The sequence below is a fragment of the Ochotona curzoniae genome, unplaced genomic scaffold (assembly GCF_017591425.1).
Source record: "Ochotona curzoniae isolate NIBS_2020 unplaced genomic scaffold, NIBS_Ocur_1.0 scaffold_4505, whole genome shotgun sequence".
NCBI lineage: Eukaryota > Metazoa > Chordata > Mammalia > Lagomorpha > Ochotonidae > Ochotona > Ochotona curzoniae.
Genome location: NW_024467118.1, coordinates 3,404,222 through 3,430,959, shown reverse-complemented (window position 1 = coordinate 3,430,959; position 26,738 = coordinate 3,404,222). Strand labels below are relative to the sequence as shown.

Below are 26,738 nucleotides of genomic sequence, written 5' to 3'. Positions count from 1 at the left end.
TGCACTGGACATGGGACTGGACAAGGGGTGAAGCAGATAATCCAGGTACAGTCTGTGCCCACTGACAGCTGAGGCTGAATAGGAAGAATAGAACAAGAAGCATCAGAATAACAGGCTGTTTTGATTGTGGATGACTGTTGCACCCAGCATGTGTACCTGTTAGTGCATATAAGGCACATGGCAGCTCTAGAGAAGGAGGCACTGAAGGCAATTTGGAGGCAACGAGCAGGCCCAGCTCCTAACAGCCCCCTCCTTGTGTGGTACCTGCGAGGATGTGCAGCCTGCCCTATCTCAAACCCCTGGCTACCAAAGACTCCCTTCTAACCCTCCAGCCCTGCCCTCTCCTAGTCCCTGGGACACTTGGAAAATCCTTTCTCTTTATGAAAAGACTCAGTTTCCCCATCTCCAGCTGGCATGGGTGGGATAAGATCATAGGCCCTGCCATCCTAGGTCCTATGTCTACATCCAGTGGGGCAGGTTTAAGGATGGTGGGTTCAGGACAGGGTCTGACATGGCCTGCTGCTTGTTGAAAAGAACATGAAGTTCCCATCAAAACAAGTGGAGCCAAACTTTGCATTTCTCCATGTGAGTGGTTCATTTCTTTGGGTCATTCTATTCCAGTATGCTTGTGATGGGTGGAAAGCATGTATGTTACCTGTGACCTCAGAGTGGTATAACAAGATGCAGATTGGGCCATGGCGTGATCAGAGAGGGCATTATGTACCCACAGATGTGCCCAGGTACACCTGCTCCCTGCTGGGAGGATGGGCAGAGCAGCCAGGGGAGGAAGAAGGTTCTGGAAGGCAAGGCTGTGGATTAGCAGGATAAACAAGGTTGCATGTGCTGAGTTCTGCACGGTGTCTGCCTCACCAGCTGCAGGTTGGGACAGCAGTCGCATCCATGCCCTGGTGATGCCAGCTAACATGGCCCCGTGCTCCCTTAGGAACCAACTAGCACTGTGGCAGGGATAACGCAGAATGGGACAGTGGGCTGGCAGCCCCTCGGAGCCATCACCTGCTTAGAAAGGCCACCCTCTTCAGGCAGGCACACCCATGTCTGTGCACCCTCTCCCTCATCGTCCTGTTTTTCTTTGCTCTGGTTCTTCTGTTCCCTGCAGGGCCTCCTAACTTTTAACCAAAGCTTACCAATCAAAGCAGTGCCAAGAGCGCTGGCCAGGAAATATCATCCTGAATTAGTTGCATTTGGATTCACTTTAGCAGCAACGGATTAGTCAGTGACATGCTGGCTTCCTCACATATCCATCTCCAAATGTCAGAGGAAATTCATTTCTCCCTCCGGCAGCCAGCTATAACTGGTGTTCCCAGTAGGTGGGGCTTGGACCCTGGTTCCTTCTGGACAAGGGCTCTGCCAACCCCAGGCTCACTGTCAGTCACCTTTGAAGAGCAGAAGGAGGAAGGCTGTGGAAATCGTGGCTGAACAGCCTTGACCCAGGTAATCCCTCTCCCCACTCCCACTGACATGGTGAGGGCACATCCAGGGCCAGATCTGGACCCAGATCTGAATTTTACCCGAGTCCAGTGCTGGCCTGAGATCTGGAAGGTACTGGGTAGGACAGCTGAGCAATTTAATCATTATCAGAAGGGTAGGAAAGTCAGTGACAAAGACAGAGCTCCCAGGTGTGACTAGCAATGACACAGGACCAAGTGATTGGCTGAAGCCAGAGGTGGTGGCTTGGCTCTTCCCTGACCCCATCCACTGTCTGCCCAGTGCCCAGCACACTCGGTGTCTGCTCACAGGAGCATCTGGTGATACCTTTTCTTGACCACCAGCCATGACAGGGATGCTTGGCTGCATGCTCCCCACAGGGCCCAGCTCTGAGGACAGTCCCACACACGCAGATGAGCCACTCCCATCTACCAGACAGGAGGCTGCAAGCAGGGAGCTCATGAGATACAGAAGAGCTGGTGAAGGTTGGAGCTGGGATTGGAACTCTGATCATTAGGACCGTGCTGCAGTTCACATCGTTGCACCACTCTGAGCTCACAGAGCATTCCTACCCCTCCGTCCTCCTCCATGTTGTGTGGCTGTAAGAAAATTCCCAGTCCATGGCAGCCTATGAAGAAAAGAGGTCGACTTAGCTCATGACTCAAGTGTTTGAGAAGCCTCAGCTGTGACTGGGCCCCCCGGAGGGTCCTCACCTGTAGCATGGCAGATAGCAGCCCATGGCGGACAGCACGCAATGGAGAGACAGAGAGAGGCCAGGCAGAGGCAGCACCCTTCCCGTGCAGCCACCTGCTCTTGTGAATCCACTCCCGTGAGACCCAACCTACTCCAGAAACCAGCCTGAGTCCCTTTGCGAGGGTGGTCCTGATCTAGTAACTCCTCATGGGGTCCTATCCTTTTAATACTGTGGTGGAGGGGACCAAATTCCTAGCGCAGGAGCCTCTAGTGAACCACACCCAGACCTCCCCCAGAAATCTAATCTGTTTTCTGATCATCAATATGTACTAACCACGTGCTACCCACCCAGACCTGCTGTTGGTCATTGTAGCATGGGCCACACAGGGATGCTCCCTCGCCTTTCTGCAGTCAATGGTAATGAGGGTGGATTGGCAAGTGTCTGAGGAAGGGACCAGGTCATTACTGCCTTTGGTTCCTGGGATAGAAGATGGCTTGCAGATCAGATAAGCTGCTAAACCCTCTTTTCCAAATCCACCTCATGCCTCTTTTGTGGACATAGCTTGCACAGGCTTTTTAAGGCAGATTCTGGATTTACGCCTTCCGCATCTCGTTCGAGGGCCTGGAACTGTAACTCTTCCAGATGCACTTGGTTGATGCTCAAGAACAGTCTGCTAAGGCATGGTTGATACAGGGCCCATTCTGAGCGTGACTTGGGAGGTTAAGCATCACTCAGATGACAAGTGGTCCATATAGAGGAGTTTGGTCAAGAGAAGGATGCTTCTAGTCTCTCAGGATGGGGTTACCCTTGCTCATCTATGGGGAAAGGTATGATTTTGCCATTTGAATCTAGTCACCATGTCTGCTTGGCCCAGGTAAACTAAAAACATTGTGATGTTCATGGTTTCCAACCATCCCTGCTTCAGTACAAGTGTTAGCTTCTAGGGTTAGCTCATACCGTCGCAGCTGTGTCACCAGCAAGAGAGCGCTGTGTCTCCAGGTACAAGTCGACTTTGCTGCCCATCCACTTGTACCAATAAGCCAGCCTGGACTCATGCACACCCCTGCCTGGAACCAAGAAACTCTTGAAGGCCATTCATGAATCCACTGGCAGACTTGGCCTTGAGTGCACCACTGAAAGCCCAAGGGAAGCTGCTTGCCTGAGGGCCTGTCCCTTGGGTTGTGACAGCAGCTCTGTCCTAACTGAACAGAGAGGAGCAAGCCCCAAGAGGAGCTCCCTGGAAAGAGGTGCAGAGATGGGACCAGAAGAACTGCCGGAGAAACCCCTCTCGCCCTCTCAGGGCTGGCATCCCAGGAGAGGAGCCATGAGCCAGCCTGAGGCAGCTCCTGGGGAGAGTGGTTCAGCATAAGCAGACTTGACAGGGAGCTGAAAGGAGAAGGGGAGGAGGGCTTCCTGCTGCATATTTTATTTGTGTGAATGACCGAAGGCTGAGGCAGGATGGAAGAGTGCTGCAGCTGAAGAACCGGGGCTCATGGCCCAGACTGTCAGCTGCAGTTAGGGAAGTCTCATCATTCCAGCCAGACTGTAGCCCAGCCCCAGGCAGCATCCTTAAGGACAGGTGCAAACGAGGGGGGCTGGGGTTCAGGGTTGGGGTCACTGCCCATAGGACACTATGCCCAGCAGCTGCTGAACTGTCCTGCTGACTTAATTGAGAAAGACTGCAGGAGCCTTTCAATCCCAGAGGGGGGCATCCCATCCACCCCTGCCCGCCCCTTCTCCCTTGCCGGCCCTCACGTCAGGGCTGACTCCCGGCCAAGGTCAGGGAAAGAACTCTTTGTGGCTGCATCTGTCCCATGTTGGCTGCCTTGGCTGATGACTCGGCATGACTCAGGGATCTACCTCTGGCATCATGCAGTCTACTTCCACACCATGGCCACTGTGCCTTTAGAGCTCTCTCTCCTTACAAGGACACCAGGCATCTATCATGATTAGCAGTTTAATATAATACGAGCTAAGCTTCACCAAGCACTTACACAACTCTGAGCACTTCATGTGGATTACCTCAGACAATTTTGAGAACATCTTTTGAAGCAGATTTGATTCTTATGTTCATTTTACAGATGATGAAACTGAATCTTCAAGAGATTACCTGACTAATACATGCTCATGGGTTGTTACAGAGTCAGGGTCTTGCCTCAAAGGCTAGACTTAATTGCTGGGTCTTCTTCCTGGGTTGCTGGAAGAGACAAGGAGGGAGGGAAGTAAGTTTCCAGTCCGTCCAAAACAGGTGTCTGCAGAAAGGCATGTAGGTGGCAGAAATGATTGACAGATAGGTGATAGATAGATAGTGGAGCTGATGGACCGGCTAGGCAGGCAGTAGATAGGGACCGTTGATTTTCAGTCCTCCTTTGAATTGTTACTCCCTTCAGAATAAAACTTAAATTTCACTTTGATTCAAACTCAATGTAAACCATTCTTAAACTAACAAATCTAATCAATGAGCAGCATTGATCATTTCATTATCTTTGATTTTAACTAAAATTAACTTCTCCACACTTAAATACTAAGTAATAAGCTTTGTCTTGGGGAGGACTGAGCCAGGCAGCCCCAGAGACCATCATCATGGCTAAAACATCTTGTGCCCTCCATTTAGAATGCACCACGTCCATCAGGACACTGAGGCCCACCCACTCTGAGATCCTGCAAACCAGGCGTGTAGACTGAACCATGTCCAGTGACCTTGCATGGTACCCCACGCCCTGGCACTTGCCCGTCCCTGTCCTGGCTTTAGCCCAGTGACCCCAGGAACTGGTGAGACAGCTCCCAGCTGGGAGCTCAGACCCCAGCCCGAAGTAGAGGAAAGCAGCAGGTGGCAGGTGACTGTGTCCTTGCTGGGAGGGAGCCGGTGGGCAGAGCTTCTCCTAGCCACCCAGCCAGGAGCCAGGAGCCTAGTCAGCTCAGTTTCCATGTGGAGCCCCAGCTCTTAGTCAGCAGGCCCCAGGCATTGTGCAAGTACAGAAGGAAGTACGTTCGGCCTGGTAGGAGTCAGGTGATGGGGTTAAAGAGGGAAAGGCTAGACAGGCTTCTGAGTTTGGGGGAGCAGAGCCCCCCAAGATGAGCTCTCAGGGTGCACACTGCGCTAGGAGCTGAATCTGAATCTGCACCTACCTCCTCTTAGCCAGGTCCTCATGTGGGAGAGCTTGGGAGCCACCAAGGAGATCTGCCATCACCCAGTGAGGCTGTCACACAGCATGAATGCTCTGTGTGTTCCACCAACCCACCAGATAGCAAGACACCCACACATGCAAGATCATGCACACACAGACACCTTGTGCACCCCATCTCCAGGCGTTCCACATGGCTCTTTCCCAGCCACACTCAGAGGCCTGAGTCCCATCCTCACTGTGATTCTGAGCCTGGCATGGCTGGTCCTCTTTGAGGACATTGGGCTGCACATCTGCCTGCCAGGGTTACCACCAACTGGGACGCATCTAAGAGCCTCATGGGGCATGAGGCATTGCTTGTACAGCAAAATGCTAATCTGAAGGTGGACACAGGTACCGCTGGGCTAGCAGGAGAAAGGAGGAACATCTAGGGGGAGGACAGCAGCCATTCAGCAGGTGCACTGTTGGAAACAGGGCATACGAGCAGCTGGGAAGAGATGTGTCACCCAAGAAGTGGGGCAGGGTCCATCACAGGCAAAGCCAGGGGCCTCATGGGCAGACGTCACCAGGTTCCCCTCAAGCTGAGGGATATGACATGGCAGGCTGGTGTTGTGAACATCTGCGGTGTGGAGAGCACGATGGAGACAGGGGATAGGCTTTGTGTTTGTGAATGTGGGCGATGCCCAAGGAATTTGTGGCTGTGAGTTGCTGCTGTGTAGCACACAGGCCCTGTCCACTGCATTCAACGATAACGGTCAACTGCTGCTCAAAGCCTGGGGTCATCCTGAATTCTGGCCCAGACTTTGCAGATCTTTCTCCCACCCATGTTCAACCAGCAGGTCAACCAGACACCAGCTTGGCTAAAAGTACCTCGCTCACTGCACTGACATTGGCGGGGGTGGTGTGGCTGTGTGTGTCCACCTAACCCAGCAGATGACTCTACTGTGATCACACATTGGCAGAAAAGTTGCAAGCGAAGAAGTGGGAGGGCGCAAGACTTCTTGAGCCCATTCCTGGCAGATGGCATCCTACCACCTGCTCTTGGCCATAGCAAGTCTCCAGGCCCCCTAGAGTCAAGGCCTGGAGAAAGGATTGTGCCTCTCCCAGGAGGAGCCCCCTAGGACCATGGCCACTTACACACTGCCTCCCAGAAGTTGTAACTGCAGAACAGGCAATGATTACAATGGTCCTTGGCGCTCAGAAATTGGAATATGTCATGTTCCATTTACATATTCCGTTAATTGATACTGAGTGTCTACTATGGAGTAGGCTTCCTTTTAGGCACAAGGAGACAAATAGGAACAAAACACACACACACACACACACACCCTCTCTGCTCTCAAGAGCTGACCTTCAGTAACAGGATTTGGGGTTCCCTCTGGCATGCAAGTGCACTGCATGCTCACCCTGGGTTAGTTTGGTAAGGCCCCAAAGGGCAATATGACTTGCAAGCTACCAGAACATGTCCATTTAGACCAACTTGACAAAGCTCATTCCCAAGAGCCTTTCCCTTCTCCCGTTCCCTGGGCAGGCAGAGCGAAGCAATTTTCTCAAAGTGAGTTTCATCAAAAGTTGATGCACGGTGACCAAATTGCTGACAGCTAAACCACAGAGAAAACCAATTTGCTGAAGTTGCCTCATTTCTTCCAACTGTTTATCGTATTGGATGGAGCAGTACAAGGAACAGGATGGTTTTAGCAGCTTTGATGGTTGTACAAGAAACTCTTTGTTTTGTCTGTATAGTGAATTCTGCATTCCATTCTCCTGCTTTCTCTCCCTGTTCTTATATTCAAAAGTACCTGGAGAGAGAGGGCTCAGCCAAGAGGACGAAATATATTTATATCACAATAAAAGGAGGTGTCTCCCTCTCCCCAAACCTATGGGCTTCCAGAGACTCATACATGTAACAAAAAATGAATTGGGATGTATGAGAGTCTTTATGGGTGTGTAATCCAGCCCTGTGCTCAGACCATAAAGAGTTCAGGCCCAACACAGTAGCCTAGTGCCTTAAGTCCTTGCCTTGCACATGCCAAGATTTCACATGGGCAGTGGTTCATATCCCAGTGCCCCTCTTCCCGTTCAGCTCCCTGATTGTGGCCTGGGAAAGCAGTCGAGGACAGCGTAAGGCCTTGGGACCCTGCACCCATGCGGGAGACTCGGAAAAGCTCCTGTCTCTTGGCTTCAGATTGGTCCAGCATTGGCCATTGCGGCCACTTGGGGAGTGAATCAGTGGATGGAAGATCTTCCTCTCTGTCTCTCCTCCTCTGCATATATCTGCTTTTCCAATAAAAATGAATCTAAAAAAAAAAATCATAAAGTGCTTAAGTAGCAATGGTTTGGAGTGGAGTGAGGACAAGGGATTTCCTTCCTTCAAGATGTTCCTATCTAAAGTGTATAGCTTTGGTGGATTGACTTGAAGCAACCATGTGATCGTCACTTGTCACTTGTCTGAGCCCTCATTCCTGGCTGGGACTAGGAGAGGCCATCCCACGCTGCCTTGTGTACACAGTCTGTAGGCTCAAAGATCTACATGCTCTTTCAGTCTTTCTTGCAACTCTGCCCAAATCCATTGTGATGTGAGCCAGTCCTCATCCCTCTTGGGGCCTCCAGACTCAGTCAAGGTCAAGTTCATTTTTGGGTTCCATCCCCATAACAGCCACGTAGTACAGGAAGGCACGTAGCACAGGAAGGCACCCAGGGATTATGACTCTATAGGTGACACATGGCAGGTGCTCCTCAATTCATGGCTGTGTTCCTGTCCACTGGAAGCTTAGAATGTGCCCCTGTCAGAAACAAGGCATTTGCAGATGTAATTAAGAAGCTCATGTCTGTCACCCTAAGCCTGGTGTTCTCACACAATGAGGAGAGAATCTGGGGACACCCACTGAGGAAAGGGCCACACGGCTATCTGGGTACAGATAGGAATGGTGCCTCACTAGCAAGGAATGCCAAGAACCAGGGGCAGCACTTAAGCTCCAGACAGACACAGCTGGTCCTCCAGAGGGAGCCCACACTCCTGTGCCCATGAAGATGGACTCCCGCCCTCTGTGACTGGGTCAGAACCCACTTCCACTGTTGGAAGTAACCTGTGCCACAAGAAGCTGATGCAGCCACTGAGTTGGCAGGAAGGCAGCAGTGAATGTAGTAGGGTAAAGAGGCCTACGGGAGTGAGATTTCCTCCTCCTGACCCTGGAGGAGACAGATGGCCCAAGATGGGGTATTCATTCACTCCACTGGACAAGACCAAGTGAAGCTTCTGTATTGCTTCTCTTCTTTGAATACTCATCTAGCAGCAGGTGCATGGCCACCTTGTCCCTAAGCCTTACGGAGTCTGCAGAGAAGGCCCTCCTAGCCCACAGGGGGGATGCTGCCGCTCCAGAGAGAGAACCCTGTTGTGGCCACCCCAGGACTCAGACCCCGTCTCATCCTTTCCTCCTTAATTGCTCTCCCCAATGGCTTACTGTTCCTACTGTTCCCACAGCAGCCTAAGGTGGAATTAATTAGGGAGGGTTTTTTTTTTTTCAAAGATGAAGATTACAGTGTTCTTTGTAGATTTTTCTGCCAGATTCTCTCCAAAAAAGCTCAGCCTAGAGAGGCCGTCCGAAGAAGACGCTGTCCTGAGAAATATTTGAGACCCTCGGAGGTTTTGGTCAGTGCACAAGACTCAATTTTTAACAGAAATGGAGAAGTTCTAAAAACTAAAAAGTTCAGCAGGGGACAGGTGTTCAGCCTAGCGTTCGAGAGACCTGTTCAGATGCCACAGCTGGAGCTAGCTCCAGCCTCCCGCTGATGCCAACCTTGGAGGAAGCAGTGGTGGCTCCGGAGTCGGGTTCCTGCCGCCCAGGTGGAAGGCCTGGATCACGCTCCTGGATCCCAGCTTCTGCCCAGTTGTGGGCATTTGGGAAACAAGCCTGGGGACAAATTATCATTCACCTCTTGACTTGCTCATTCGTTCTCTCCCTCTTAAATAAGACACACATGGGCTGGTTGTGTAGTGTCTGGAATCAGTGACAGCTGTCCAACTTCTGGAGCTTTCCTGATATCTCCATCAGCAACTGTTTTCCTCCGTGACTTGGGCAATCCCATGGAAATCCGGTGGAGGGGGTGTCAGTTTGTGATTTCAGGCACCCACTGAGCTGGACAGCAGGAAACCTAGCATGGAGCATCCTTTTCCAACCTTTCACTTACACATCACGTGTCTTTGCTCGCAAAATGCATTTCTATGGCATCATATCACTGGGCTTTGTTTTTCAACATTTTGAGCCAGTCTGGACCTTTTAATTAGTGAAATTAATCCAGTTACGTGCAATGCTATGGTTATTTAGTCACTGAGTTCTGGTGTCAATTTTTTTTTTCTTTGAGAACTTGGAATACGCCATTCTATTCTGGACTGTAAGCTTCTGTTAACAAATCCGTCGTTAATCTAATAGGACCGCCCTCCACAGTGGCACACTGGAGAATTCTAGGATGCGCTTGGAGGAGTCGGACAGTAGCGGGCCGTGGAATGCTCTGGCCTCCTGGGCTGAGATGTCCTTTGTCTCTGCAAGGGAGGTTTCCAGCCACAATGTCGCTGAAGAGGTCTAAGTGTCTCCACTCTTCACACTCAGGGATCCCACGTCTGAGTCTTTTTCACTTCATGGTGTCCAAGGCCCTTGGGAGATGTCTTCATTTTCCCCTTTCTTTCCATATTTTTGGGGAGAGTTCTGACTTATTTCAAAAGACTTCTCATCAAAAGACAAGTTCACGATTTTTTTCTTCTCTTCACTCACTGGGTTCTTCTTTTCCAAGGTCTCTGGTGATTTCTCAGTATCCCTATCTCTTTGCTGGATGTCTCATTCAGAGCCCGCCTTGCTTCTCTGATTGTGTTGAGCTGTCTACACTCTCCTTGTCTTGTTGAGCTTCCTAGTGGATTCCATGGGTCTGTTCTCCTCTGGAGCCTTGGTTTCCTTTGGGGTGCTGTGCTGCTTTTCGATACTTCTTTGTCTGTGCATTGATGTTTGCACATCTGGCAGGCTGGTTGATTTTATCACTTTTAATGAGTGGCTTTTCTGACAGAAGACTTTGTCCTGAGGCTGTGTCTTCAGGGGTCTGTGAGAGGCTATTCTGACTTGATAGTCTTTCTGTGTCTTTCTGTGTCTTCTTCCACAGCAATTGATGGCAGTTACAGCAGGGGTTATGTGTGCCTTAGCAGCTGCCCATGAGCTGCTGGGGTTGCAGGTGCACTGACCCTCTGTCCACTCTGGCCAGGATGGTGAGAATACTGGCCTGGAGTCCTAGAGAGATTGCTTGTGTTATGACATGGGCAGGAACATGATGTAGAATTAACCTAAAATATGACAGGGCACTGAGTCTCTGCAGTGCCAGCCTGGGTTCCTATGCAATGTCATGGTACTCACCTACCTTTGTTTCTTCGAAAAAGAGCAATTATTCTCTCTGGGCTATAGTCCTTGATGGGGACTGGTGTGGGAAGCTGGGAGAGAAATGAGTCGAGCAGTCCTGTACTGCAATGCTGGGTCACACCCACAGTCCACAGCCTGCCCAGAACGAGCACCACCTGCAGCAGAGCCAGGACTCCCCTGTGGATGCCTGGTGCTGATGTGAGCTTGCAGAATGAAGTGCCACAGCTAACCACAGGTGATGCTGGCTGAACTATAAAGCCAACTGGACCACAAGTCTCCAGTTGGGACCAGGACTACTGTCCTTGGGCATGGGCCTGGGTGCATTGGTATCTGCCCAGAGAGGATTTGTCTAGATCTAAGAGGCAGTCCTGTGCTCATCTAGGTGCCCCACTCCACAGTGGCTAGAATCTTACTCCTTGTTGTCTGCCTGTGCTTAAGGGAGGAGTGGGAAAGGCAGTCCGTTGGCTGCTCAGGCTGACACCTGTGTCTCACAGCATCAAGGCCCTGTGCAGATGCGCACCATTTCAGCGAGAAGCTGCCACCTGCCTGTGTGCTGTGGAGACTGGCTGTGAGTGCTGGCCTGGACACAGGGGCCTCTGTCCCTCTACTCCTGGATCTCCCAGTGTTGGGGCTGGCACTGAGCTTCAAGGCAAAGTCCTGAGCTCACTCACTTTCCTGCCCTGCTCACCTGTGGTGGAAGTCTCACTCCTTCTGCCTATGGCTGGCGAAGAGTTGGTGGAAGCAATCACTTGGCTGCCAAGGCTGAGGCTAAGCTGGGTCATACCTGAATCCAACACTAACCAGAGCCTATGTGTCTTGGGGTATACACCATGTTGCACAATGCTAGCAGTGATACATACTTAAAAATGTCAGTGGAGATGGGTGAAATGGGTTTTTGCCTTTGCAGCAGAGAGAATTTAGGCGTAAGACAGAGGAGAGGTGAGCAAGATTGAATGGGAGCAGAATTGACAGGCACCTCACCAGGTAGAATCACCAGGCCCGTTCATTCAGACTAGGTAAAGCAAGCTTACCTGGTCAGATGGAGAGACCGCACCTGACAGGCTAGGCGGTGCCTCAAGTGAGAGCCCAGAATCAAGAACACTGCCTGCATTGGGACTGGAGCTTGGAAATGGATGGGGGTCAGTTCTTCACACTGTCCCTCCTCTCCCACTTCTCGTGGACAGTGTTTGCTGGGTGAAGAATAGGAAAAATTCCTCTCAAGGTTTTATTACCATTGTTATCAGACTGAAACTTGAAGAGAACATTTCCCTAGGGTGCCTTGCTTGGGGGATGACCAAGTCCACCTAGGCAGGACTTTGTAGGGTAGAAGACTGGGCTGCTTCCGAGGTGAGCTTCCAAGCTTCCGGTGGAGGCCTTGCTGTCCTTAGGTCCTCCCCACTTCCACAGGCTGAGTGAGTCCTAACTTCCTATCCAAATGAGGACAGTGCCCGAGGGACAGGCCTCTGCCTGGGCCGGGGCAGATGGAGAGGCTGCCTCTGTGAGCACTGACCTGGAATAGAAGCCTTGGGGCTTTGTCTAGTGCTCAGCATGCTGGGCCTAGCTCTGAGGTCAGACCTAGCTCTGCACGGCTGAGTTCACCTTTTCTGCCTAACCCCTGGTAGCTGGAGTCTGGTTCTGTCCCCACCAGAGACTGGGCACTTGGTTAAGGACAGTTCATGGAATCCTGGGCAGCTCTAGGTTTGCCAGGAACAGGTCTAGAACTGCGCTCAAGTCAGAGGTCTGGTCCCTATTCCCTTCCTCTACTCAAGGCAGAGAGCAGTTCTCCACCAGCGTTTCACCTGCCCTTAACTGGGGATCATGTCAGTGAGCACCTAGCTGCTACAGAAACACCAGGAACCTGTCTCTCTCTCTCTCTCTCTCTTTTTTTAAAGATTTATTTATTTATTGGAAAGTCAGATATACAGAGAGGAGGAGAGACAGAGAGGAAGATCTGTCCAACAGTTCACTCCCCAAGTGAGCGCAACGGCCATTGCTATGCCGATCCGAAGCCAGGATCCAGGAACTTCTTCCAGGTCTCCTGCGTGGGTGCAGGGTCCCAAAGCTTTGGACCATCCTCGACTGCTTTCCCAGGCCACAAGCAGGGAGCTGGATGGGAAATGGAGCTGCCGGGATTAGAACCAGTGCCCATATGGGATCCCGGTGCATTCAAGGCAAGGACTTTAGCTGCTAAGCCACACTGCCAGGCCCATGAACCTGTCTCTTTAAGGGGTGGGGAGGGCAGCGGTGAGGTAGCCTAGCAGCTAAAGTCCTCGCCTTGCATACTCCAGGATCCCATATGGGTAGCAGTTCCAATCCTAGCAGCCCTACTTCCCATCCAGCTTCCTGCTTGTGGCCTGAGAAAGCAGTCGAGGATGGTCCAAAGCCTTGGGACCCTGCACCCACGTGGGAGGCCTCATTCCTGCGTGCTGACTCTGCTGCCAAGATGGTGGGAGCCCTGGGAACTTCAGCTCTCTCACCCAGGTTTGCAGTAGCCAGAACCTGGCCAGCTTGGTTCTTCCAGAGATTAAGTGTGGTACCTTGCTAGCCCTGTGTACAGTAAGATGTGGCTCAGTTTGTGGTGAAGCACAGCTTGGCCCAGAGGGCACTGAGAGGACCAAGAGGATGAGAAATCTCTTGTGGGCTCAGCCCATGACAGAGAAATAGCTTCCTACATCTAGGGCTTGGGGCAAGGGAAAGGTAGTCTGGCTATAGCACCCACTTCTCACAAGTGGAGCCAGCTCCTGCCAGAAATAAGTTCCTGATATGTGGACACTTCTGTGGAGGTGGAAGGAAAGGGGCTCTTGAACTCATGGCTCTGAACTCATGGCTGTCCTTTGCAGGTGGCATCCCATTCATCTTGACTGGTGAGTTCTTCCAGCAGTCCCAGCGGCCAGCAGCCTTCATCATCGCAGGCACGGTCAACTGGCTGTCCAACTTCACAGTTGGCCTCCTCTTCCCATTCATCCAGGTAGGACAGACACATGACATCTCCTGCCCCTGGGGTCCCCTCCAACTCTGTAACCCTGAGAGAGGTAGGCTCAGGATGAGCACTCTCAATGGGAAAATGAAGCTGTTGTCTGATGGAAATTGTTTTGTCAAGACCCACACTCTCTTTCCTGCATCCTTTGCCTTCCAAGAGTGACCCCTCAGGGAGGCGAGCAGCCTCAGCAGGCATGGAAACCCCATCGCTGAGGGGGTACAAGGAGCCCTAGGTCAGACTCAGGAACCCACAGCCCACATATCACTCTTGCAATGTCCTCTAGTGCATCCCTGCCTCCCATTTGCTGCCCTGACAGCTGGAACAGCTAATTATGATGGTGACATGTAGGCACATGCTCTTATCCCCAGGAATCTGATCCTGATTCATTGCTTTTTCAATGAATGTTGGTCCTGTTGGCCGCCCTGGCCAGGAGCCCTTGCTGGTGGCTGGGCATGAGAGATTCTCCAGCCTTGAAGAGTGTGTGAGTCCTCTGGGGACTCAATGGTTGTGCCTGAGACCCTGCACCCCAGCATTAAGCAGGGTTCTGAATCAGTGAGCAGAGGTGCAATTGTCATTGAAGGTCCTGAGTGATCCCAAGTGTAGCCAGGGTTGAGCACCCTGGGTGTAGACCCTGGGAAACCAGTGAAGGGGACAAAGCCATGGGGTGAATGTTCAGGCATCTCTCAGGAAGTATACTCTGACTGCATTAGGAACTGGCTGGAGAGCACAGGCTGTAGGCAAGAGAGCCTTGTGGCTAAGGGTTCCATCCTTGACAAAAGAAGCCTCAACAGGGATTCAACAAGGGTTGGCACTGTGGCATATCAGGCTACACCTCCCCCTTGTGGCTTTAGCATCTCATACCAACCCCAGTTCAAGTCCTAGCTGCTCCACCTCCAATAGAGCCAACATGCCTGGGAAGGCAGCAGAAGGCAACCCAAGTGCTTGAGCCCCTGCACCCACATGAGAGACCTGGAAGAAGTTCCTGGCTCCTGGCTTCAGAAGAGAACACCTTTGCAGCCATTGGCGGGGGGCGGGGGGTGAACCAGCAGATGAAAGATCTCTTTCTCGGCCTTTCCTTCTCTCTGTAATTCTTATATTTCAAATAAAAATAAGGCAAATGATGACAGCAAAAAAAAAAAAAATCAACAAAAAGGCCTGGCTTAGGACAAGGCTAAGGAAGGATTAGGCCAGGAATGAAAGAAGTCCACCTTGCCCAAGTCCCAAGGCTCAGCTGGACAGCCAGTCAGGCTGGTGCCAGCCACCTTGGGACTAGAGCAGGTCACTTGCTCTCTGTCTTCATTTTGCTTCTGCCGAAGCTCAGGCCAGTCCAGCGTCCACCAAAGAGCTGCACTGGCTTCCAGGTGAGCTTGTGAATCAGACACCTGCAAACTGACCCACGGGAGGTCCTCTTCAGTTCAGATGAGGTCGCGTGCGTGCTCAGAGGAAGGAGGACTGCATTGGCTAGTGCAGGGGGAGCACCATCAGCGTTCCCATCCTGCAGATCCAGGCTTTCCATACACACGTGCTTCTCCCTGTCCTCTCAGCTGAAGTGCTAACAGGTGGTTGGTTTGTTCCCCAAAAGGATGCCTGATGGGACCCGGGCTTCTCAGGGAGAAACTCAACAGTCTGGCAGGCTTGATTCATCTGTGGAAATGTTACCCAGAATCCCATGAAAACCTTTGCATGTTCACACAAAATTTAGAAAAATCAATTGATGGATGTTTTGGAAATGCCTCTATCCACTCTTCCTTGCTCTTCATAAAGAAGCTGTTTTCTAGGTCAGCTATTTTTAAGGCAACCCACCTGCTGAACCCTTGGGATAAAGTAGAAATGCTCAAACTTGAAAAAGAGGAGAGAGGGAAGAGAAGGATGACGTGCCTGTGGTGAAGCCAGTTGGGTTCAGACTCCAAATGTGGAAAGTAAAGGTAGAAGCTAGTCAGAAGGCAAGGTGACAGGTGTCTAAGACTCTCAGGTGGGGGATGAGGGATGTCTACCCAAAAAGGAATGGTAGTGGCAACCATGCTCCAGAGAAGAGCGGGGGAGCCATGGGAAACATTCCAAATGGAGCAGGGGTTCGTGTGAAGAGACAGGAGGCCACTGCAGGGATGGAGGAGGTCAAGACGGGGCATACCACGACAACACACTTAAATGAAGCCTGGGCAGGGAGAGCTGGGCAAGCTAGGCAAGCTTAGGAAGGCAAGCTAAAACAATGGCACACCTCCACGTGCTTACCAAGTTACCAACGTCACAAATTCAAAGTGTGGTCAGTGTTGGTAAAGACACAAGGAAACAGAAGGCCTTGGGCTCTGCTGTGCCAGTTGGTGGACAGTCAGGCTGAGAGTCCTTGTATCATAGGACTCAAAGGTCCACCCCAAGTATATACTGCAGAGGCTTTTTTGCAAAGGCCAATAAGAGGAAGGGGACAGGAACGCTAACTCTGTTGTGTGGTGGCCGTGCTTTGCGGAAGCGCACTCGAAGCACAGCAGTTGCACACAGTGAGAGAGGCTCATTCCGGAGAGAAGCCATGACCTAGGTCATGAGCAGTGACAGGTGTCACACGTGCACTGAAGGAGGCAGAGCAGAGTGAAGCTAGCAGCCCTCAAGGCTCTCGTGTCTACTTGAGACGCATGCCTGCAGCACCAGCACATAGAGACAGAGATGCTAGACCGATCACAGACAGGGCCGTGTCCTTCTCTGCCAAGCGCCTCACCTGATGTGCACTGCACGCCTTCTCTGTAAAGACAGGACGTGTTGATTCTGGGACACCTTTCAACCATCTAAACGTGAGTCTGCCCACAGGTGGAGGGAGGACAAAGAGGATGAGAAGGAGATTCAGGAAAAGAGCAAATAAATACAAGAGGACCCTCGCCCGGTTCAGCAATGACAGTGTTCTGGCCTATTTTGTGTTGCTATAACAACACAACCTAGGGTTAAGAAGTTTATATGAAAAAAAAAAAAGAGGTTTGTTTAGGTCAGTGTCCCTGAAGCTGGGAACCTGCAAGAGCCTCAAGCCTTATCATAACATGGTACATGGCACAGCAGAAGGTTGGGGACGGAGCACCTGTACAGAGAGAGCCAGGAAGGCTGGCCTGCTTCAACAATAACCCCCTCGCACAGTAACTGCCCCAGCCTTCCTCAAAATCTAACTCCGCCCCCCGCCGTGAGAGTGGGTCTGGTGCTGGTGCTGTGGTGCAGATTAACTCACCGTCTGTAGCATCTACATCCGTGTCACTGCAAGCTTGAACCCAGGCTGCTCCACTTCTGGCCCAGCTCCCTGCAAATGCCCCTGGGAAAGCAAGAGATGGTGGCACAAGTGCTTGGGCTCCCCATATGGGAGATCTGGGCAGAGTTCCTGGCTCCTGGCTTCAACCATGGCCGCCACCTGGGGGCATGAGGCAGAAGACAGCAGTTTTCTCTGCCTATCTCCTTTCCATTCTCTGCAACTCTGCCTTTCAAACTGATGAATAAATCTTTAAAGGAAAAAGAAATTAACCCCTGGCCTAAAGATGACATTAATACACTAATTAGGCCCTGCGGCCGCAACTTCATTTCCTCCCCACAGTGCCGCATAGAGGAGCTGAGTCCCAGGATGTCTTTTTTCAGACGGGTCAGATCCTCTCCATGGTGGACAGCGTGTCCAGAGGTAGGCAGTGTGATGTGCCTGGGGCTGAAGCAGGGTCAGAGCAAGCAGGGAGGGAGAGAGGCAGGTGTACCCCCACTGAAGTCCATGGAGACGAGCCACACAGAGCAGCCCAAGCCGCAGTGCCAGCCCCGCCCAGACCTTCATTCAGTCACCTGCAGACACTGCCCCCTGTCCTTCTCTGCCAAGCCCCACACCTGGTGTGTGCTGTTCACAGGAGCCCTCGCCCCGCCTGGGAAAGGGCCCCTTCACTCCATTGCTGAGTTTGGGGAAGTGTGAGTGGGCCCCTGTAAGAGCTGAAGCAAAGGGCTGGTCCCTCTCAGAGCCTCTTCTTTGCCCTGCCTCCCCTTCCTTTTCTTCTGTAAAATTGCAAGGGGATTGCGCTTCTAAATAATTCAGCCATTATAGAAACATCCGGAAGCAAACCCACTATGCTAACGAGGCCATGCTCCATTCTTCTCTTCCGAAAGCATGTGATTTTATAAAGACTGAAACCCAGTTTTCCTTCCGTTCTGTTGCTCCCACTTGGTGCTCTACTGGAGTCTCTGCTTACACCTACGTGGGGACAGAGTGCCCGGGGCCTGCGTTTGCTCGGGAGACTCTGCAGGTGCAGGTGCTGATGTGCCCTTGAAGTGCCTACAGCAGAGCAGGGATGGCACAGCTGGGCTTGGGGAGGTACTGGCCGGGGACCACATTCCATATCTAGTTACGGTCAGCCACTTGCCCCAAGCAGGGAGGACAGTGATGACTTGTTTGCTCTCTGGGGGTGGGGGGGGGTGCAGGGTTGCTGGGTCAGGGGCTGCCACTGGCAGTGGTCAGCAGATAAGGGAGAATTTGGGGCTGACAGGTTCTGACCTCACGTTCTCAACCCCTGCACAGGCCCCTCCCACAGATCCTGTCACATTCAGACATGCCAAGGGTTAAGACCTCAACAAGAGGATACTACTCAGCTAGGGACAGCTCCCGTGTCCCCATCACCTCACTGACTCCTGAACATAATGACCAATGTACTTCAGGCTCCCAACAGAGACACACCACCACTACCACCCCTGCCCAGCTTGGGCCTCCTTGGGACAAGCATCTGGGCAGAGCCAGCTGCAGATGGTGGTACAAATCAAGCCTCCGCTACCTCCCCTCTGTTAGCAGAGGACCCTAGGCTAATCTGCAAGCCCCCATCTGTCACCTGCAGATCACACCCTCAGCCCTCCATTGCTGAGGGAGGAGGAGACTGCGGCCACAGGGAGGGGTAGGACTGGGAGCCACGCCCCCGCCCTCTCCACCCTCCGTACAAACACACCTGGTGCCTGGCCTCCCCTGCAGAGCACCTGTTCCCAGCCTATGAACAGAACAGGCAGATAGGGCAGGGAGTCCCTCCAAAGACAGTGCTGAGCCAGGAGAAGCAGTGGTCCCAGTCCCATGCCTTTCTCTGCACACACCTCCCAGGGCTACTGTAGCAAAGACACACCGACTCAGGGGCTCCACACAACTAACTTCCAGAGGCCACAAGGTCAGAGTCTAGAGGTTGGCCCTCCTGGGAGAGGGCTGCAGAGGGGAGCCTGTCACCCTGCGAGGACTGCAGAGGGGAGCCTGGCCCCTGGGGGAGCTGCAGAGGGGAGCCTGGCCCCTGGGAGGGCTGCAGAGGGGAGCCTGGCCCCTGGGGGGCTGCAGAGGGGAGCCTGGCCCCTGGGGTGCTGCAGAGGGGAGCCTGTCACCCTGCGAGGACTGCAGAGGGGAGCCTGGCCCCTGGGGGGCTGCAGAGGGGAGCCTGGCCCCTGGGGTGCTGCAGAGGGGAGCCTGTCACCCTGCGAGGACTGCAGAGGGGAGCCTGGCCCCTGGGGGGCTGCAGAGGGGAGCCTGGCCCCTGGGGGAGCTGCAGAGGGGAGCCTGTCACCCTGCGAGGACTGCAGAGGGGAGCCTGGCCCCTGGGGGGCTGCAGAGGGGAGCCTGGCCCCTGGGGGGCTGCAGAGGGGAGCCTGGCCCCTGGGGCGCTGCAGAGGGGAGCCTCCAGGGCTGCAGAGGGGAGCTTTCCCGTGTTTTTCTCTTCACTCCTGATGGGTGCTACTGGCTGCCTCCATCATCACATGGAGTCTTCCCGTGTGTGTGTGTGTGTGTGTGTGTGTGTGTGTGTGTGTACACACGTATGCATCTCTGTGTCTTTATAAGAGTGCTAGGGATCAGATTTAAGGCCCACTGCAGCCCAGTGCGACCATATCTTACCTTGATTCTCCCTGCAAAGGCTCTCTCCAAAGCTCATCAGATTCACACATACTGTGGGTTGGGTCTTCAACACATCTCTTGAAGGACTGCCACACAAATCGCCAAGGGTGCCCAGAGCAATTCTTGAGCACCCCACGTCCCTCAATCACAGGCAACCCAGGACAGCTGGTCCAGGCCCTGTCACTACGTCCCAGCCTCATTCCCTTGCCAGTCCTGTCCAGATTATCTCCCAGGTAAGCTACTGGCACTCAGAAACCTGTGTGTGTCTCAGGAAAGGCATCTCAGGCCCATCCAAGGTACCGGCTGTGGCTGTGCCCATTCGGTGGGAGTCCTTACGCTTGTCTGTCATTTGAACTGCAAGGATGAAAACGGGGATCATGTGGGGTTCAGGCAGCCTGAGCTCCAGTCCTGGCTGAAACTCCACGACCTGCTGATGGGCAGGGCCATCCAATCCCAGGGATTTCTAGCCATGAGCTTAAAGGCTCCGCACTCTGAGAATCAGAGTCCTCCCGTTGGCAGGAGTCTCTCCCAAGAGTTCGAGATGAAGCAATGGCACCAGCAGTGGCTAACAAGGGACCCACAGCAATGGCAGCTGTCATTTCGATTAGAACTGAAAAGCTGTCTCCTGCCAGGCCACCCAGGGTCAGAGAAACAAACACTCACGACAGGAAAGGACAATTCATGATACAGGTGCTCACATCCACCCCGACCAACAGAGTCCTTGCACATGTCCTTCCACGTGGTTGCCCCAGCATAGGGCACCCCACCCCTCACCCTCCCGTGCACTCTGCCCCTCCCTGCAAAGTGTTCTAGAACATGGCTGGAGTCACCCTGGGACTCCTGAAGTGTTCTAGAACATGGCTGGAGTCACCCTGGGACTCCTGAAGACTTTGTTTCTCTTGCTGACTCTCTGTCCTCAAGGCAATTCTAAAATCTTGCACTCTGGAAGGAAGAAAATAATTCTAATTTGAAAGGTACTGGGTCATATCCCAAATGTCCACAGAAAGGGGTAAGTAGAGCCAGCTCTAGGAGGGTGCAGTCTGCAGGCCAGGCCAGCCAGCCCTGGGTGCTGCAGCAGTGCCTAAAGTCAGGGTGACAGACACCAAGACGAGAATTAAGGCTGTGTGTGCAGGGAGGGAAGTGATTGGGAAAGTGACAGGGAACCTTCTAGAGGGGGGAAACCTTCTGTGTCCGGGGTGAGGTGCCCAGCTGTTCCCTTAGACCTGTAGGTGTCATGCTCCATCACGTCTACCTGGAAGGAAGACTACAAGGTAAAAGCTTCGGGTTGCGGTAGCAAGGCAAGCAGAGAGGAAGTGGTTATAGGTGGTACCCAGAGGCATCCATCCTGGGCAGGTGGGTGGAGGGTAGTGCCAGTGGGGGCTGGGAACAAGAGCAGGAGCAGATGTTAAGCAGCACCTGTGGGGGCAGGGCAGGGCTTGCAGTGGGTCCTGCTGGGGGGTAGAGGCAGGAGAGATGCTCCTGGGCAGCCACAGCTGTGATGCCCTCAAGCGTCCAGGGCCACCATGACCCAGCAACCCTTGCGACCCCCACCCCCAAGACACCCTCCAGGTTCAGGTCTGTCTGCTCAGCTGTAAGTAGAGCAGCACAGCCTTTTAAAGCTCTTTGCAGGAGTGGCACTTCCCACGAGCCCAGAGGGCAGAGGGCAAAGGCTCCTGGCTTCCTGCCCTTCAATTACTGTATGCCAGCCCATGCACTGACTCATCCCGGAGCCTGGCTGAGTCATGTCCACAGCAGTGGGTGCCCAGTAGGTGCACCGTAAGCCACTCATCTAAGAAAGCGTCAGACCCCAAGAGCAACTGTTGGGTGGAGTGACTGGTGCCCCCAGCTCTTGGGGGCAGGAGGGGGTGTAGCGGCCACACAGCAACTGGCCCAACCTCAGTGCGTGGCAAGGTCCCACGAGCCTAAACTTGATGTGCTGGGGGAAAAGGGCTTTCTAAGGAGAGAAGGCTATCTCCAGTCAGCGCTAGCAGCGGACGGAAGTCCACTGTTGGAGGAATAGTGTTCAGCCTGTGTTGCTGTTTGAGATCCCGCTTGGCATCCCCACGAAGTTCCAATTTTCTTCTTTCCAGAGCATGTTGATTATTTGTTTTTGAACGGCAGATTCACAAGAGAAGAAAGATCTTCCATCTGCTGGTTCACTTCCCAAATGGCCACAATGGCCAGAGCTGAGCCAATCTGAAGCCAGGAGCCAGGAGCTTCCTCTGGGTCTCCCACATGGGTGAAGGGTCCCAAGGCTTTGGTGCTTTGGGCTATCTTCCTCTGCTCTCCCAAGCCACAAGCAAGGAGCTGGATGAGATGTGGAACAACTGGGACATGAACAGGTGTCCATATGGGGTCACATTATTGAGGGGTGCTTGAGGAGGGAGGATTCGCCAATTGAGCCATTGTGCCAGACCCAGCATGCTGATTTGGGGAACAGGTTTTCAGGCAAAGGCCCTGCCTCCCTGCCCCCCTGAGCAGCCCTAATGCACAAAGGTGGCCAGGGACCATTGGCTGGTGCCCCCACTGGTGCTTCACTGAAGCAGCGGCTGCGGACAAAAGGGAGGCGGTGGGCGAGGGGAAGCTGAGACTTGTCTTTAGGATGAAGGACCATTTTCAAAAGGTAGCACTTTTCCAAAATTGCTTTGCATTTTCAGTATAATTTGACATCTCAGGCTATTCTGAAAAAGTTTCTTTTTTTTTATTTTTTAAAATCTGAATCAGTGGTTATGGAGCATTTTCATGGGCAGGTGTAATAACATGTCAGGTGTATTTGCAGAAGTGATGTGAGAAAAGTTAATAGCTTTTATGTGAGGAGGAAGTGGGAGAGTTACAGCAAAATGGTCACTTCCCTTTTTTTAAGATGTATTTGTTTTTATTGGAAAGGCAGATTTACAGAGAGAAGGAGAGACAAAGATCTTCCATCTGCTAGATCACTCCCCAAATGGCCAACAACCAGAACTGAGCTGATCCGGAGCCAGGAGCTTCTTCCAGGTCTCCCATGTGGGTATAGGAGTGCAGGGGCCCAAGGCTTTGGGCCATCTCTACTGCTTTCCCAGGCCACAAGCAGGGAGCTGGATGGGAAGTGGAGCAGCCAGGACACGAGCCAGCACGTACGCTGGGTGTCGGCACTTGGAAAGGGAGGATTAGCCAGTTGAGCCAACATGCAAAGTGGTTGCTCTCACCCAGAGGGAAGGGACAAAGACTGGAGAGGTGAGCTCTCGGGCTGCTGGGTCTCCTCAGGTGTCAGCGACTTGCCACTGACCTCACACCACCCCACTAATCCGCTTGCATGTAGTGAGGCACGTTATAGACCAGTGATTATTTTTCTGTTCAGTCAGCAGTTTGTGCACCCTGAGCCATGGCCAAGCTCATGTTCCTGGAATCTCAGGGGGGGACGCTCCCTGGTTTACTCCTGGGATACCCGAGAGAAGGGGCAGTTGTCCTTCCCACTGTGGCTGCCACAGTGCTGGGGTCCTGACTGAACTGTGAGAGGAATCCTAGTATTGCTTATCAGCCCTCTGCTTGGTAGATACCCAGCTGGGGAGCTCCACAGAGGGCAAGATGCCCCAGGTACCCCACAGGGGCAGACGCCCAGGCACCCCACAGGGGGCAAATACCCCAGCTTCCCCACAGCAGGCCTGGAGGAAGGCAGAGCCCTGTCTGAGCCTCAGCTTATTTGTGTTCACTTCTTGAGCATCTGCTAGGTTCTGAGAATAGAATAAAAACGAGGACACCTGCCCTCAAGTGGGCTGACCTCCTGGCATTACCATTGCCCCCAAAATTGTGAGTGCTTTTGAGAAAGCTGAGAGGATCCTTTTAGAAATGGGAGTCTGAGAAAAGCTCTCAGAGAGAGTGGCTTTTAAGCTGGGATGAATGTGCGTGAGAACACGGATGTGCAGACGAGTAAGGGATTGTGCAGGGGGAGGTACCACATGTGCAAGGATCTTGAGCCATGGCCTGGGAGGAAAATCACGCAGGCCATGCTGCTGGGGCAGAGAAAGTGAGGAGGGGAGCAAAGCCATGACAAGCTGTGTCCTTGGCTCCCAGGATCACAGTGGCCTCTCTCCTGGGAGAAGCAGGGAGATCTACTGAGGTTTTTTTCAATAATCCAAGCAAAGCATGATAGTGACTTATACGACGGTGGCAGCAGTGGAAGCAGTTGGAAGTGGTGGCATGCATGGCAGTGTAGAGACATGGTGACCTTCTGATGGATCAGACACAAACAGGACAAGGAAAGAAGGGCCCAGCCCACTGTGGGTGTTTTGTTGACTGAGCAGCCCGAGGCTGGGGACAATGTCCTCCAGGTGAGTCTTCAGGCTCGTCTTGTCCATGCTCACCCACCTCAAGCACTGTTGGAGCAGCCCAGGATTTTTATCTCTGTTTCCCACCACCCCGTGGCCATAATGCTAGCTGCCCATTTGCCACCCATGTGGGGAGGGTAGAGGAGTCTCAGGTAGTCCTGTGAACAATGAGTACACATTACCACATTGCAAATGAGGAAACCGACACTCGCTGGGTTGAGGGTCTGTCTTAAATGGCTCATCTTCGAGTCAGCACAACAGGGCCCACATTCTCCACTCTTGCACACCACTTGTAGAGTCATTGTACATGTGCCTGGAGCCAGGCTCCACGGTGTGCAGCGTGGACCACATGTGCACTCTGACGGGAGTATTTTATCCACTGTCAGCCTCTTTTTACAGCTGGAATGTCAAGTCTCAGATTTAAGATGTCATCCAGAGACCAATTTCTTAAACTCTGTGCTGCATTCCAAAGATAAGCAATTATCAAGCTCAAAAGATGACACTAGAATTGACTAAAATCCAGATTCCACTTCTTGTGAAATGAGCATTCAAGGAGGCACCTCTTTGTTGTTTAATCAATAGTCTGTTGCAGCTGGCACTAGAAAGTGCTCGAGTCCACAGATGTCACCAAGGCCCTCCTACAACCTGGCCACTCTATCAGGCATGAGAGCTATGGAGGACACCGGATCACGGCCAAGGGTGGGGTCTGGCCAAGCAGTAGCTAGGACACAGAAACCAGGGTAATTGCCATGTATGCATCTGTTTGCTTTTCTCTACTTGGGCAAGGCTGTTCGAAATATCAGATTGTGAGTTGGCTCGTTGCGTCTCAGAGAAAATGTGCCATCAACTTGATCTGACCGTATTCTACATTTTTCTTATAAACTCAAGCACTTCTCTCCCCTTCTGATGTCACACTTGAGTAGTGGAGGTGGGAGAGAGGAGAATGGCTAAACGACAGCTGAAGGTAATGTTTAACCTGCATCACATCTATTTCCCTGTGATTAACCCTTAAAAGCTTAATTTACACCCCCCCCAAAAAAAGCCATTTTCACAAAGGTTTAAAGCTGACTTATTCATTTAAGAATGCCTCGTATGAACTGGCATTGTGGCATAGTAGGTAAAGCCAACACATGCAATGCTGGACCCCTTATGATCACCAGGTTGTATCCTGGCTACTGCACTTCTGATCCAGCTCCCATTTGGGAAACACAGCAGAAGCTGGGCCAAGTGTTTGGGTCCCTGCCACCGACACAGGAGATCCAGATGAAACTCCTGAGTCTCGGCCTTGACCTGGCCTGTTCCTGGCCATTGCAGCCATCAGGGAAATAAGCCAATGGATGGAAGATCTTTCTCTCTGTCTCTTTTTCTTTCTATGTAGTTCTGCCTTTCCAATAAGAATAAACAGACCTTTAGGGATGAGGTTTCATGGGCAGTGAGGCTAGCTGGAAGCTAGCAGAAAATTGTGTGGTTTATCTTGGAGCCTTGGGCAGTGAATAGGGGATAATAAAATCAGACCTGCTGTCAGGTGGGTTTGCAAGCAGCAGACTGACGATTTCCTTGCTGTCTGCCTCTTCCTGCAGAAAAGCCTGGACACTTACTGTTTCCTGGTCTTCGCCACCATTTGTGTCACAGGTGCCATCTACCTCTACCTTGTCCTGCCTGAGACCAAAAACAGAACGCACTCAGAAATCAGCCAAGCATTCGCCAAAAGGAACAAGGCCTATCCACCAGGGGAGAAGAGCGATGCAGAGCCCTCCTCCGCAATGAACAACTACGCTGAGAACGGGATCGTCTAAACCCACGATCACACTGCTTTCCCGAAGGCTGCACCTGATAGATGTCATGCAAGTCTTATGTCATTAACTGTGTAAAAAGAAACCTGTGCAGAGCTGACATCACACCCACTCGGCTTCACTCAGAGCCAGATTGCCCCACCCCGGCCTGTGTCCGGCAGCCCCAGCGTTTTTCTTGGCAGCAGCTGGCATGACCCTGGCTTCATAAGGAAACTGGGGGCATAGTGTTTACTTTCTCAGAGGAAAACGCTGCCCTGATGGTGGACTCGGTGGACTGGCAGCCACTGGCCGAGGGCCTCACCCCAGGTTGACTATAGCAGGCTTCCTTCATTGTTCTTCCTGCAGCTCAGGGGCCCTTGGCCTTGGATATGGGCCTTGAAGATCCAGCAGAAAGACGCATGTCTTGTTGATAAGTCCCTTCTGCCAACCTCTGGCTCTCCTTGTGGAATCAGGCACAGGAGAGCCTGATGCCAACTCCACCACCATCCTGCAGGTTCAGCCTCTCTTGAGCTGGACACCCCAAGACTGACACCCTCACACCACTCTTATGATGTATTTCTATTTTTGTAGCATGTTTGTTAACTTCACGTTGATGAAAACGTATTCTTTCCACCCCAATGTGGACTGCGTTCCTATGAAACAGAAGTCTGCTTTTTTATTTGTTGGACATTAGTAGTGTATTAAGCCTGAAGCTATAACATTAAATTGAAATCATGTTGTTGCAAAAGTTAAAGAACTAAGGAAGGAGATGCAACTGAAGAAGAGAGGGAGGAAGAGTGGTTGTCTCTTAGAATCACACATACGAGAGCCTGGGACTCAAGTTCCAGCTGAAAAACTTGAGCCAGAACATCAGGATAAGTGGGACAAAGGATAAAAGAGAAGTTTCTTTAGTAGACTCGGGTAGAATAAGACAAGCAGGACATAGTGGCTGGCTCCCTGCAGAAATGGAGGTGGAAGTTTTGCAAATAGCACCTTCTGGAGTCACCTGTGGTTCGGCACCATCTACTGATTAAAGGAGTGATGACGCTCCGGCAGTAAAGGGCTCTTCAAGAAAGTGAGGTGAGAAGTGAACCCACAGTCCTCCACCCTAGCCGCTCCTACAATTTCAAAAACTAAATAAAGTAGCACTGGAAGGCATCT

At 52.3% G+C, this 26,738-nt stretch overlaps 1 protein-coding gene across 1 annotated transcript in view; it reads left to right on the top strand.

The window, feature by feature from the left end:
- SLC2A9 (solute carrier family 2 member 9) overlaps positions 1-25,601 on the top strand; it is an 82,920-nt gene extending 57,319 nt beyond the window's left edge. Inside the window, exons 11-12 of the mRNA XM_040966316.1 lie at positions 13,505-13,632; positions 25,386-25,601. Of these exons, the coding sequence (XP_040822250.1) occupies positions 13,505-13,632; positions 25,386-25,601 (344 nt within the window). The remainder of the gene's footprint in view (positions 1-13,504; positions 13,633-25,385) is intronic.
- The last annotated feature ends 1,137 nt before the right edge of the window (positions 25,602-26,738 follow it).